This window comes from Thalassophryne amazonica, chromosome 1, assembly GCF_902500255.1.
Source record: "Thalassophryne amazonica chromosome 1, fThaAma1.1, whole genome shotgun sequence".
In the NCBI taxonomy this organism is placed as follows: domain Eukaryota; kingdom Metazoa; phylum Chordata; class Actinopteri; order Batrachoidiformes; family Batrachoididae; genus Thalassophryne; species Thalassophryne amazonica.
The window spans coordinates 2053273-2067093 of NC_047103.1; the positions used below are offsets into that span (position 1 = coordinate 2053273).

The 13821-nt window shown below is 38.1% G+C and overlaps 1 protein-coding gene across 1 annotated transcript in view; it reads right to left on the minus strand.

The window, feature by feature from the left end:
- The window catches only part of ptprma (protein tyrosine phosphatase receptor type Ma), a 535684-nt gene that overhangs the window by 409886 nt on the left and 111977 nt on the right, over window positions 1–13821 (minus strand). The window contains exons 4-5 of the mRNA XM_034183087.1: window positions 9149–9227; window positions 4624–4739 (exon numbers count right to left, since the gene is read on the minus strand). Coding sequence (XP_034038978.1) covers window positions 4624–4739; window positions 9149–9227 — 195 coding nt within the window. The remainder of the gene's footprint in view (window positions 1–4623; window positions 4740–9148; window positions 9228–13821) is intronic.

A 13821-nucleotide genomic window follows, 5' to 3' on the forward strand; every position in this document is an offset into this window, starting at 1 on the left:
TTATTTGTGGCAACTCTGACTCATTGTAACAATATTAAAAGGACCCCGCCTCCTTTCCTAAAACGTCCACATTTTCTTAAAAGTAACATGAATGCACAGAAATAAGTAACACTGTGAGGTCCAGGGGCAAATCTTAGATCTTTTAATGCAATGTACCTGAAACTTATATGGATGGAAAGAGCAAAACTTCATTAACAACAATATATGGGTGGTTAATTTGTACAGGTTGTCATGATTTGAGGTGGCTTGACACAGAAAGCGGTAGGAAGCAAATGCAGACTATTGGACATGATGGTTTAATAAGAAAAAGGTTTTATCTGGGTTACTTGCAATTGGTTTGGTACACAGCAACACAGTCAGCACAGCAGAGGTATCAGGCAGCTAACAGGCTGAGGTGAGGCCCAAAAACAAGCAGAGGTCAAACACAGTGGCAATGAGGAGTCCAACAGGCAGAGGCAGAAGCAAAGTCAAAAACGAGCAGGGTTCAGGGATTTGGCATGACAGAGATCAGTTAACATAAGCAAGGTCAAAAATACAAGGCAGAACAGGACTGAGACACAAGGCTGGAAAGTGCAAAAATACAACAATCTAGTAGTGAGCTGTGAGACTGTGAGGGCTTAAGTAGGGAGCAGGTTAATCAAGGTGTCATGAGGTGCAGGTGTGTGGAAGGCTCTGGAAGGGGGCATGCCTAAGGTAAGTGCAAGAGAGTGCAGTGAGGCAAAAGCAAAGTGAACTGGGGCAAGATAACTCAGTGGCAGAAAAACCAACGGTGCAAAACATGACGTGCTTGATAAACCATGATGAATGTGAACAAAACAAAAGGGCAAAACTAAGAACTACGGTGGCGAGTCAAAAAGTGGAAAACTAGAAAACTAATGATTATAACTCAAACTAGAGCAGATGTGATACAGAAAAGTGAATACAATAAAAGTGGCAAAACACACTATTGGTTAAACAGAGAATAAATGCTGAGCAAAAAACAAAACCGGTGACTACAAAATAAAGCAATGAATAACTGACACACAATAAATTATAACAAAAAATAAAACCCAAGAGTAACAGAACACAACCTGACAATAAGACAGTGAAGATAAATAAAGCAAAACCAGAGAATACATAACTACAGAAAATCCTGAATAAATGAATCACTGCAAAACTAAATGATAACGCATGAACTGGTTACTACAGTATACACGAAGGAAAGCAATAAACAAAACCGAACAGAGACTAAAAAAGACAAAGTATGAACATATGGGAAATAAAACTAGAGAACCACAGAGGAAATAAATCAATGAACTAAGACCTAAACCCCGAGCTGGGGCCGAGCATGACACAGGTGTGTATTATTGAATGGTGATCCATTATGTGAGCAAGACCCAAAATTAAGTTTTTAAATCAATGACATATTAAATGAATGTTGATAGTTTGCAGGATGTGCTAAAATATTGCTAATTGTGTTGATGACTGTAACTGCTGTACCATTTTACTGATAGTTGTTACACTATGACTTGTGTAAATATAATAGTGCACCATTATAAGATGAAAATGTGGGTATATGGAAAGACACAATGGAAGCCAGGTAGGTTGAAATACTCCCATCATTATTATTTTTTTGCTTCAACATGTTATCACTGTAATTATTCAATATGTTAAGAATGGTTTAAAATATATAACCATTTTTGGTGGAAAATTTACAAAAATACAGAGAAAATGCCCATTCTGATGCAAAACTAAATTGAAAATAATAGTATTGTCTCACTTCAGTTAGCATGAACTTTCTTTTAAAGTCTTTACATTTTCAGGTAACGCTCAAAAGGTTTGTACTGAAATGAAATGAAGCCTCATGGAATTTCACTCTCCATAATAAAGCAGTGAAAGTCTAATACTCATCATATATGATGTTCAGACACGGACATCTGCAGCCACATGCAGGACTACAAGACAGATTATGTTACCGACACGTACACCTCAGCGATGTGCACATCATCTTGCACACACACCAGTAGTTCTGCTCAAGCAGCAGGGACCTTTGCCTCCATTGTGATGAGGCTCGGTTCAGGTTGCAACTTTCATCAAGACACCACCCACTTTCCTCCGGAGTAGGCAGTCTGGATTTGCTTGATTAGCCTTCAGCCATACCATGGACTGGTAGTAGTTTTGCAGGATGCAGAATGTCAATGCGTCACGAGTTGGAGGTAGCTTTCTGTGCAACTTGTTGAAGCAAAAGTGGGATACACAATGTTCATAAATAGTTCAACTGAACCCTTAATTCTTTCATCATGTTGGTGTGAATAATATGCTTATGTCGCCGACATGAACGAGTGAAGCTCTTCACCATCTCATTTAGGTCCTTCAAACTTTTTTCAGTAGAATAGTTAGCATGACTAAAAACCTTCATGTAATTTACACACTAAATAGTCACTGACCCACCTCGAGTGCTGTCGAGTTGCGCTCTGCCCCTCACTTTAGTGTTCCTGGTTTCAGTGTTAACTGTCCATTGAATTCCCACAAGATCTCCTCTACTCGTGCGTGATCTCCTCTATTTGCGCAAGATCTCCACAGCTAAAACTATAATGACCAGTTGTATTGATTTCAGAGGATTAAATAACACAGCAATAAGACCCAAAGTCAGGTTTATGTGTCCTGTGAACGGAGATACTGCAAATGTTTGTCTTTTGATGTCACTATGGTGTACTCCAAAGTGAGACCTAAAGCTTAGGTCCAGTTGCTCAGCTTCTTGCTTTGAAATAAAAAAGCATGAAAAACAGAACTATAGGGTATCAATGTGCAGACATTTGTTACATTTTGGATGTTTTATTGTTTATCTTCTGTGTTATCACGAGACTTTCAATTATAGTCGTATTTTTCCATAAAAGAGGTATCTTTATAATTTTGGTGGAATTATCCCAGTTTGCCATGAAATAAACAGATATACACGACATATTGTTCAGTATACTGAAAATGAAAACTATAACATCAATTAAAAAATACAACAAAAAATCTTGAACTTGATTTCAAAAAGTAAAAAAAAAAAAAAAAAAAAAAAAAAAATCACTAGAGGTAAATTTTTGTGCATTTTTTTTTTTTTGTCATGATGGTATTGGTCTTCAACATAAAGAAAAACAGTTCATATCACTGAAAAGGAAATTAAAAAGCCTTGTCAAAGGTGGCATCAATTTCATGATAGCTCAAGGCAAGCAAAGGTTACAAATAATTGAAACACCATACTGCCCAAAACCAAAGGTGCAAAAAAGATGAAAACTGAAGCAAGGGTACCCTCACATAATGGACCATTACTGGGCAGTGCAGACCTCTACAACATGACAACCTGACACTCTTCCGTCAATATAAGTTTCAGGTTTATACAGGATGACGGGTGAACAGTTCTGAAATAATTGGATCCCACACTATTCATCTTAAACACTTGATCTCCAAATTAAAGGTGAAGCTCAGCTTCCTTTACAGAACCAAGTCATGCTTCTTGTTAAGTGCTCGGAAGCTCCTGATGACTGCCATCTTCCTGCCCTTATTGGACTACGCTGATGTGGTGCATAGGTGAGCTTCATCCAGCTGTACAGTCCCTGAGCCCGCTGTACCACTGCGCCTGACATTCATCACTGATTGTGAGTTGTCTGACAAAGCGGGCATGCCCTCTTTGTCTGTCAGGTGTTTTACACACTGGATGATTCTGGCTTACAAAACTCAGATTTATTTATCTAATTTTCTTCGGAGATCTGAAAGCCGTTACGCTCTGTGCTTGAATGACGTTCTGTTTTCATGTACATCGTGTTCACACTGAAAGGGGAAAGAAAGCTTCTAATTTTTCTGCTCCCTTCGATTGGAACGCCCTCCATTCTGAACTGAAACCGTCTGGCCTGATTTCTCTGAACACCTTCTGCTCTATTTTAAGAGACCATGAACAAAATTATTTTGCACAGTGCCCGTTTCTAAATTTTAATTTGTTTTATCTTATATATTGTTACAATGATCAGTGTGATTGTTATTTTCTGTATATTTCTTGTATTTTATTTGTTATTAACGTTCTCATGTTGATGTTAACGTGTCCATTACGACCTGTGCTGCTGCCTTTCTTGGCCAGGTCACCCTTGTAAAAGAGGTTTTGATCTCAATGGGATTTTATGTGGTTAAATAAAGGTTAAATGGTAAAAGGACTGCATTTACAATGTGATTTTCCATCTGCATCAGACACTCAAAGCACTTTACAATAATCCCTCACATTCACCCCAATGTCAGGCTGCTGCCATACAAGGCGCTCACTACACACCGGGAGCAACTAGGGGATTAAGGACCTTGCCCCAGTCAGGCTGAGATTTGAACCGAGGATCCTCTGGTCTCAATCCCAACACCTAACCAGTTGACCATCACCTCCCCCAGGTTATTATTATTACTATTATTATCATTATTATTATTATTGTTATTATTATTATGAATCAGTGTAACTCAGAGTGACAGTGTGACTCAGCGTGACTCAGTTTAACAGCGTAACAGTGTAACTCACCATGATTCAATGGGACTCTGCATGACTCAGAGTGACACAGCATGATTCGGCATGACTCAGCGTAACAGTGTAACACAGTGAAACTCAGCATGACTCAGCAGTACCTGCAGGTAGAGCCGCAGGTTGCTCTGTGGTCGTCCGTTGATGGTGCAGTGGAAGGTGGCGGTTTGTCCGGCGTTCACCTCCACGCCTTTAATGTGCAGGAAGTGAGGCGTACTCACTGAGGACACACACAGAGGTCAGAGGTTACAGACTAACAATGATGGCATTGTCAGCGAGGTAAATCAGGCGGAGTCAGTGGATGAGTCTACAACCCCAATTCCAATGAAGTTGGGACGTTGTGTAAAATGTCAATTAAAAACAGAATACAATGATTTTCAAATCCTCTTCAACCTATATTCCATTGAATACACCACAAAGACAAGATATTTAATGTTCAAACTGATAAACTTTATTGTTTTTGTGCAAATATTTGCTCATTTTGAAATGGATGCCTGCAACATGTTTCCAAAAAGCTGGGACAGTGGTATGTTTCCCACTGTGTTACATCACCTTTCCTTCTAACAACACTCAATAAGCGTTTGGGAACTGAGGACACTAATTGTGAGTGTCATGATTGGGTATAAAAAGAGCATCCCCAAAAGACTCAGTCTCAAATGGACAGACGCAAAGTGGAAAAGTGTGCTGTGGTCTGATGAGTCCACGTTTCAAATTGTTTTTGGAAATCATGGACATTGTGTCCTCTGGACAAAAGAGGAAAAAGACCATCCAGATTGTTACCAGAGCAAAGTTCAAAAGCCAGCATCTGTGATGGTATGGGGGCGTGTTAGTGCCCATGACATGGACAACTTACACATCTGTGATGGTATGGGGGTGTGTTAGTGCCCATGACATGGACAACTTACACATCTGTGATGGTATGGGGGTGTGTTAGTGCCCATGGCATGGACAACTTACACATCTGTGATGGTATGGGGGTGTGTTAGTGCCCATGACATGGACAACTTACACATCTGTGATGGTATGGGGGTGTGTTAGTGCCCATGACATGGACAACTTACACATCTGTGATGGTATGGGGGTGTGTTAGTGCCCATGGCATGGACAACTTACACATCTGTGATGGTATGGGGGTGTGTTAGTGCCCATGGCATGGACAACTTACACATCTGTGATGGTATGGGGGTGTGTTAGGCCCATGGCATGGACAACTTACACATCTGTGATGGTATGGGGGTGTGTTAGTGCCCATGTCATGGACAACTTACACATCTGTGATGGTATGGGGGTGTGTTAGTGCCCATGGCATGGACAACTTACACATCTGTGATGGTATGGGGGTGTGTTAGTGCCCATGACATGGACAACTTACACATCTGTGATGGTATGGGGTGTGTTAGTGCCCATGACATGGACAACTTACACATCTGTGATGGTATGGGGGTGTGTTAGTGCCCATGGCATGGACAACTTACACATCTGTGATGGTATGGGGGTGTGTTAGTGCCCATGGCATGGACAACTTACACATCTGTGATGGTATGGGGGTGTGTTAGTGCCCATGTCATGGACAACTTACACATCTGTGATGGTATGGGGGTGTGTTAGTGCCCATGGCATGGACAACTTACACATCTGTGATGGTATGGGGTGTGTTAGTGCCCATGTCATGGACAACTTACACATCTGTGATGGTATGGGGGTGTGTTAGTGCCCATGTCATGGACAACTTACACATCTGTGATGGTATGGGGGTGTGTTAGTGCCCATGACATGGACAACTTACACATCTGTGATGGTATGGGGGTGTGTTAGTGCCCATGTCATGGACAACTTACACATCTGTGATGGTATGGGGGTGTGTTAGTGCCCATGTCATGGACAACTTACACATCTGTGATGGTATGGGGGTGTGTTAGTGCCCATGTCATGGACAACTTACACATCTGTGATGGTATGGGGGTGTGTTAGTGCCCATGTCATGGACAACTTACACATCTGTGATGGCACCATCAATGCTGAAAGGTACATCCAGGTTTTGGAGCAACACATGCTGCCATCCAAGCAACGTCTTTTTCAGGGACGTCCCTGCTTATTTCAGCAAGACAATGCCAAGCTACATTCTGCACGTGTTACAACAGCGTGGTTTCGTAGTAAAAGAGTGCGGGTATTGAGTGTTGTTAGAAGGAAAGGTGATGTAACACAGTGGTAAACATACCACTGTCCCAGCTTTTTAGAAACATGTTGCAGGCATCCATTTCAAAATGAGCAAATATTTGCACACAAACAATAAAGTTTATCAGTTTGAACATTAAATATCTTGTCTTTGTGGTGTATTCAATTGAATATAGGTTGAAGAGGATTTGAAAATCATTGTATTCTGTTTTTATTTACATTTTACACAACGTCCCAACTTCATTGGAATTGGGGTTGTATTTACCTGAAATCCAACTAAATAAAATAAAAACAGAATGGTTTTGTTTACAGTTTATAATCAGAAAAAGTTTGGATGAGGTGGAAAACGCACATAAAAATCACCCCCCCCCCCCACCCCACCCCCCATAAAATAAACGCAGTCATTATCACCTTTAATTTGACTTTCGTTTCATTGAAGACAAAAAAAAAAAAAATTTCATGTTTTTTTATGGTCAGTGTCATTTCATTTGTTATATCATTTTTTTCATCTGCAACAGAAGCTTAAAGCTCTTTACAATGATGCCTCACATTCACCCATTCACACAGACACACCGATGTCAGGGTGCTGCCATGCAACGCACTCACTACACACCGAGAGCATCTCGGGGTTTAAGGATCTTGTCCAAGGGCCCTTAGTGATTTTCCGGTCTGACCGGGTTTGAACCGAGGATCGATCCTCTGGTCTGAAGCCCAATGCTTAACCATTAGACCATCACCTCTCTGTCCATTCAGGAAGGATTTTACATATTTCTCTCTCGACAGTGCAAAATACCATTACATAATTTAAGGAATCTGGAGGAATTTAAGTGCATAAAGGGCAAGGACGCACACCTAAAATGAACACCCCTGATCCCTCAGACAGCACTGCATCAAGAACTGTCATTCATTTTTCAGATTACTTTGGGAAACCTCTGTTAAGCACTACAATCCAGAATTACATTCACAAATGGTACTTAAAACTTTACCGTGCAAAAAAGAGGTTTTATGTTAATCTTGTTCAGAAGAGGCATTGACTGCTCTGAGCTCAGACACATCTGGGTTGGAGCATCACACAGTGGAAACATGTACTGTGGTTAGAAGAATCAGTGTTCCAGATCTTTTTATGGAAGAAATGGACACCATGTGCTCCGGACCAAAGGCTAAAAGGACGACCATGACTGTTATCACAATCAAGTCCAAAATCCAGGGTCTGTCCTGGTCTGCGGTTGTGTCCATGTCCTTGTCAGAGGTCATTTACACTCTGTGATGCAACATTAATGCAGAAAAGTACACTGAGATTTTAGAGCAACAAGTAATGCCTTCAAGTCTTTTCCAGGGACGTCCATGAATTTAACAACAAGATGGTACAAAACCACATTCTGCACACATTACAAAGACATGGCTGCAGAAGAAGAAGACATGGGGACTGGACTGTCTGCAGTCCTGACCTGTCCCCAACAGGGAACTTGAGAGGAATTTTGAAAGGGACAATGTAATGACACCCCCATTACTGTTGGACACCTTAAGACGTGTTTGCAGGAAGAATGAGACAAAATAAGACCTGAAACATTTCACTGCTTGGTGTCCTCAACATCAGCACGTCTTTTAAGTGTTGTGAGAAAGAACAGCAACATTCCAAAGTGATAAATCAAAGGTAAGAATTGCTGAGTTTTTTTTATTTCTCGTCACATCTTTGTCTGATCTGGGGGTCGTTGTGGAAACTCTGTGGTCAACAGATCGAAACTTAAGAAATGAAAGAAACTGAAAAACAAGATCACTTGAAGTTATATGTTGCTTCTGACTGTCATCATGCGATAAGGTTATTCTCTGCAACAATCCCACACATGACCAGCAGGTAGTAGACAGGGCGATGGAATATTACAGGAAGATTTAATAAATCTGTTTGGGACGAGTTGGCCAAAGAAAGCTCGGCTTATGTTGCTAATCTGAATCATATTCATTCCAGACCAAACACTCATATTTCATCCTAAGAAAACGTTCCAGGTTAGACTGTAACGTCCACATCACAACATTTAATTTAATGACAAAATAAGTTGAAGAGCCGCTCGTCCTCCTCCAAGACATCACCATGGAAACAGCCGACCTTTTCTGCTTATCTCGAGCCAGACAGAGAAACCTCAGTGATCCAATCTCAAAATGGATCCTGTGTGCGTGTTTAATTGTTTTATTGGTCAAAAACCGCAGCTCAGGTCAAGGTTGTTTACAGAAGCTTTAAGTGTTGACGGAATTTTGAAAAAAAGATGTGGGACGGACAGATCAAAGTCCACCGAAATCATTTTATGGAAAACATATTTTAATGAGCTCCCTTGATTCTACATCTGACCTTGATTCCGCAGCGCTGCCTCAAACACTGTAAACCAATTAAGAAGCCAAACCTCGTTAACCAATTAGATGTCTGTTGTACAAGGGGGTGGGGTCTTCTTGTCTACTTACTGCACTGGTGTCCCTGCAGACTGACATCCTTAAGAGCCAGAATCCCTCTGTGATCGGTGCTGACCGCCTCAAACACCACCTGAAACACCAAGGACTGGATCAGAAGAGCTGAACCTTCAGAAAAACTCTGAAAAATGAATTGAAAAATGAAGGCTAAACAGTGTTTAAAAAGAGTCAAAGCAGAGTCTAAAAAGTGTTTAAAAAGAGTCAAAGCAGAGTCTAAAAAGTGTTTAAAAAGAGTCAAAGCAGAGGCGAAACAGTGTTTAAAAAGAGTCAGAGCAGATTCTAAACAGTGTTTAAAAAGAGTCAAAGCAGAGTCTAAAAAGTGTTTAAAAAGAGTCAAAGCAGAGGCGAAACAGTGTTTAAAAAGAGTCAGAGCAGATTCTAAACAGTGTTTAAAAAGAGTCAAAGCAGAGTCTAAACAGTGTTTTAAAATGAGTCAGAGCAGAGTCTAAACAGTGTTTTAAAATGAGTCAGAGTCTAAACAGTGTTTAAAAAGAGTCAAAGCAGAGTCTAAACAGTGTTTAAAAAGAGTCAGAGCAGATTCTAAACAGTGTTTAAAAAGAGTCAAAGCAGAGTCTAAACAGTGTTTTATAATGAGTCAAAGCAGAGTCTAAACAGTGTTTTAAAATGAGTTGAAGAGTCTAAACAGTGTGTAAAAATGAGTTAAAGAAGAGTCTAAACAGTGTTTAAAAAGAGTCAAAGCAGAGTCTAAAAAGTGTTTAAAAAGAGTCAAAGCAGAGGCGAAACAGTGTTTAAAAAGAATCAGAGCAGATTCTAAACAGTGTTTAAAAAGAGTCAAAGCAGAGTCTAAAAAGTGTTTAAAAAGAGTCAAAGCAGAGGCGAAACAGTGTTTAAAAAGAGTCAGAGCAGATTCTAAACAGTGTTTAAAAAGAATCAAAGCAGAGTCTAAACAGTGTTTAAAAAGAGTCAGAGCAGATTCTAAACAGTGTTTAAAAAGAGTCAAAGCAGAGTCTAAAAAGTGTTTAAAAAGAGTCAAAGCAGAGGCGAAACAGTGTTTAAAAAGAGTCAGAGCAGATTCTAAACAGTGTTTAAAAAGAGTCAAAGCAGAGTCTAAACAGTGTTTTAAAATGAGTCAGAGCAGAGTCTAAACAGTGTTTTAAAATGAGTCAGAGTCTAAACAGTGTTTAAAAAGAGTCAAAGCAGAGTCTAAACAGTGTTTAAAAAGAGTCAGAGCAGATTCTAAACAGTGTTTAAAAAGAGTCAAAGCAGAGTCTAAACAGTGTTTTATAATGAGTCAAAGCAGAGTCTAAACAGTGTTTTAAAATGAGTTGAAGAGTCTAAACAGTGTGTAAAAATGAGTTAAAGAAGAGTCTAAACAGTGTTTAAAAAGAGTCAAAGCAGAGTCTAAAAAGTGTTTAAAAAGAGTCAAAGCAGAGGCGAAACAGTGTTTAAAAAGAGTCAGAGCAGATTCTAAACAGTGTTTAAAAAGAGTCAAAGCAGAGTCTAAAAAGTGTTTAAAAAGAGTCAAAGCAGAGGCGAAACAGTGTTTAAAAAGAGTCAGAGCAGATTCTAAACAGTGTTTAAAAAGAATCAAAGCAGTCTAAACAGTGTTTAAAAAGAGTCAGAGCAGATTCTAAACAGTGTTTAAAAAGAGTCAAAGCAGAGTCTAAACAGTGTTTTATAATGAGTCAAAGCAGAGTCTAAACAGTGTTTTAAAATGAGTTGAAGAGTCTAAACAGTGTGTAAAAATGAGTTAAAGAAGAGTCTAAACAGTGTTTTAAAATGAGTTAAAGAATAGTCTAAACAGTGTGTAAAAAGAGTCAGAGCAGAATCTAAACAGTGTTTTAAAATGAGACAAAGCAGAGTCTAAACAGTGTTTTAAAATGAGTTAAAGAAGAGTCTAAAAAGTGTTTAAAAAGAGTCAAAGCAGAGGCGAAACAGTGTTTAAAAAGAGTCAGAGCAGATTCTAAACAGTGTTTAAAAAGAGTCAAAGCAGAGTCTAAACAGTGTTTAAAAAGAGTCAGAGCAGATTCTAAACAGTGTTTAAAAAGAGTCAAAGCAGAGTCTAAACAGTGTTTTATAATGAGTCAAAGCAGAGTCTAAACAGTGTTTTAAAATGAGTTGAAGAGTCTAAACAGTGTGTAAAAATGAGTTAAAGAAGAGTCTAAACAGTGTTTTAAAATGAGTTAAAGAATAGTCTAAACAGTGTGTAAAAAGAGTCAGAGCAGAATCTAAACAGTGTTTTAAAATGAGACAAAGCAGAGTCTAAACAGTGTTTTAAAATGAGTTAAAGAAGAGTCTAAACAGTGTTTAAAATGAGTCAGAGCAGAGTCTAAATAGTATTTAAAGAGTCAAAGCAGAGTCTAAACGGCATTGAAATGAGTCAGAGCAATCTCCAAACAGCATTTAAAAAGAGTCAGAGCAGAGTCTAAACAGTGTTTTAAAATGAGTCAAAGCAGAGTCTAAAAAGTGTTTAAAAAGAGTCAAAGCAGAGTCTAAAAAGTGTTTAAAAAGAGTCAGAGCAGATTCTAAACAGTGTTTAAAAAGAGTCAGAGCAGAGTCTAAACAGTGTTTTAAAATGAGTCAAAGCAGAGTCTAAACAGTGTTTAAAAAGAGTCAGAGCAGATTCTAAACAGTGTTTAAAAAGAGTCAAAGCAGAGTCTAAACAGTGTTTTATAATGAGTCAAAGCAGAGTCTAAACAGTGTTTTAAAATGAGTTGAAGAGTCTAAACAGTGTGTAAAAATGAGTTAAAGAAGAGTCTAAACAGTGTTTTAAAATGAGTTAAAGAATAGTCTAAACAGTGTTTAAAATGAGTCAGAGCAGAGTCTAAATAGTATTTAAAGAGTCAAAGCAGAGTCTAAACGGCATTGAAATGAGTCAGAGCAATCTCCAAACAGCATTTAAAAAGAGTCAGAGCAGAGTCTAAACAGTGTTTTAAAATGAGTCAAAGCAGAGTCTAAAAAGTGTTTAAAAAGAGTCAGAGCAGATTCTAAACAGTGTTTAAAAAGAGTCAGAGCAGAATCTAAAGAGTATTTTAAAATGAGTCAAAGCAGAGTCTAAACAATGTTTTAAAATGAGTTAAAGAAGAGTCTAAACAGTGTGTAAAATGAGTTAAAGAAGAGTCTAAACAGTGTGTAAAAAGAGTCAAAGCAGAGTCTAAACAGTGTTTTAAAATGAGTTAAAGAAGAGTCTAAACAGTGTGTAAAAAGAGTCAGAGCAGTATCTAAACAGTGTTTAAAAATTAGTCAAAGCAGAGTCTAAACAGCATTTAATAAAAATCAGAGCAGAGTCTAAACAGTGTTTTAAAGTGAGTCAAAGCAGAGTCTAAACAGTGTTTTATAATGAGTTAAAGAAGAGTCTAAACAGTGTGTAAAAATGAGTTAAAGAAGAGTCTAAACAGTGTGTAAAAATGAGTTGAAGAGTCTAAACAGTGTGTAAAAAGAGTCAAAGCAGAGTCTAAACAGTGTTTTAAAATGAGTTGAAGAGTCTAAACAGTGTGTAAAAATGAGTTAAAGAAGAGTCTAAACAGTGTTTTAAAATGAGTTAAAGAATAGTCTAAACAGTGTGTAAAAAGAGTCAGAGCAGAATCTAAACAGTGTTTTAAAATGAGACAAAGCAGAGTCTAAACAGTGTTTAAAATGAGTTAAAGAAGAGTCTAAACAGTGTTTAAAATGAGTCAGAGCAGAGTCTAAATAGTATTTAAAGAGTCAAAGCAGTCTAAACGGCATTGAAATGAGTCAGAGCAATCTCCAAACAGCATTTAAAAAGAGTCAGAGCAGAGTCTAAACAGTGTTTTAAAATGAGTCAAAGCAGAGTCTAAAAAGTGTTTAAAAAGAGTCAAAGCAGAGTCTAAACAGTGTTTTAAAATGAGTCAAAGCAGAGTCTAAACAGTGTTTAAAAAGAGTCAGAGCAGAGTCTAAACAGTGTTTTAAAATGAGTCAAAGCAGAGTCTAAACAGTGTTTAAAAAGAGTCAGAGCAGATTCTAAACAGTGTTTAAAAAGAGTCAAAGCAGAGTCTAAACAGTGTTTTATAATGAGTCAAAGCAGAGTCTAAACAGTGTTTTAAAAATGAGTTGAAGAGTCTAAACAGTGTGTAAAAATGAGTTAAAGAAGAGTCTAAACAGTGTTTTAAAATGAGTTAAAGAATAGTCTAAACAGCGTGTAAAAAGAGTCAGAGCAGAATCTAAACAGTGTTTTAAAATGAGACAAAGCAGAGTCTAAACAGTGTTTTAAAATGAGTTAAAGAAGAGTCTAAACAGTGTTTAAAATGAGTCAGAACAGAGTCTAAATAGTATTTAAAGAGTCAAAGCAGAGTCTAAACGGCATTGAAATGAGTCAGAGCAATCTCCAAACAGCATTTAAAAAGAGTCAGAGCAGAGTCTAAACAGTGTTTTAAAATGAGTCAAAGCAGAGTCTAAAAAGTGTTTAAAAAGAGTCAGAGCAGATTCTAAACAGTGTTTAAAAAGAGTCAGAGCAGAATCTAAAGAGTATTTTAAAATGAGTCAAAGCAGAGTCTAAACAATGTTTTAAAATGAGTTAAAGAAGAGTCTAAACAGTGTGTAAAATGAGTTAAAGAAGAGTCTAAACAGTGTGTAAAAAGAGTCAAAGCAGAGTCTAAACAGTGTTTTAAAATGAGTTAAAGAAGAGTCTAAACAGTGTGTAAAAAGAGTCAGAGCAGTATCTAAACAGTGTTTAAAAATTAGTCAAA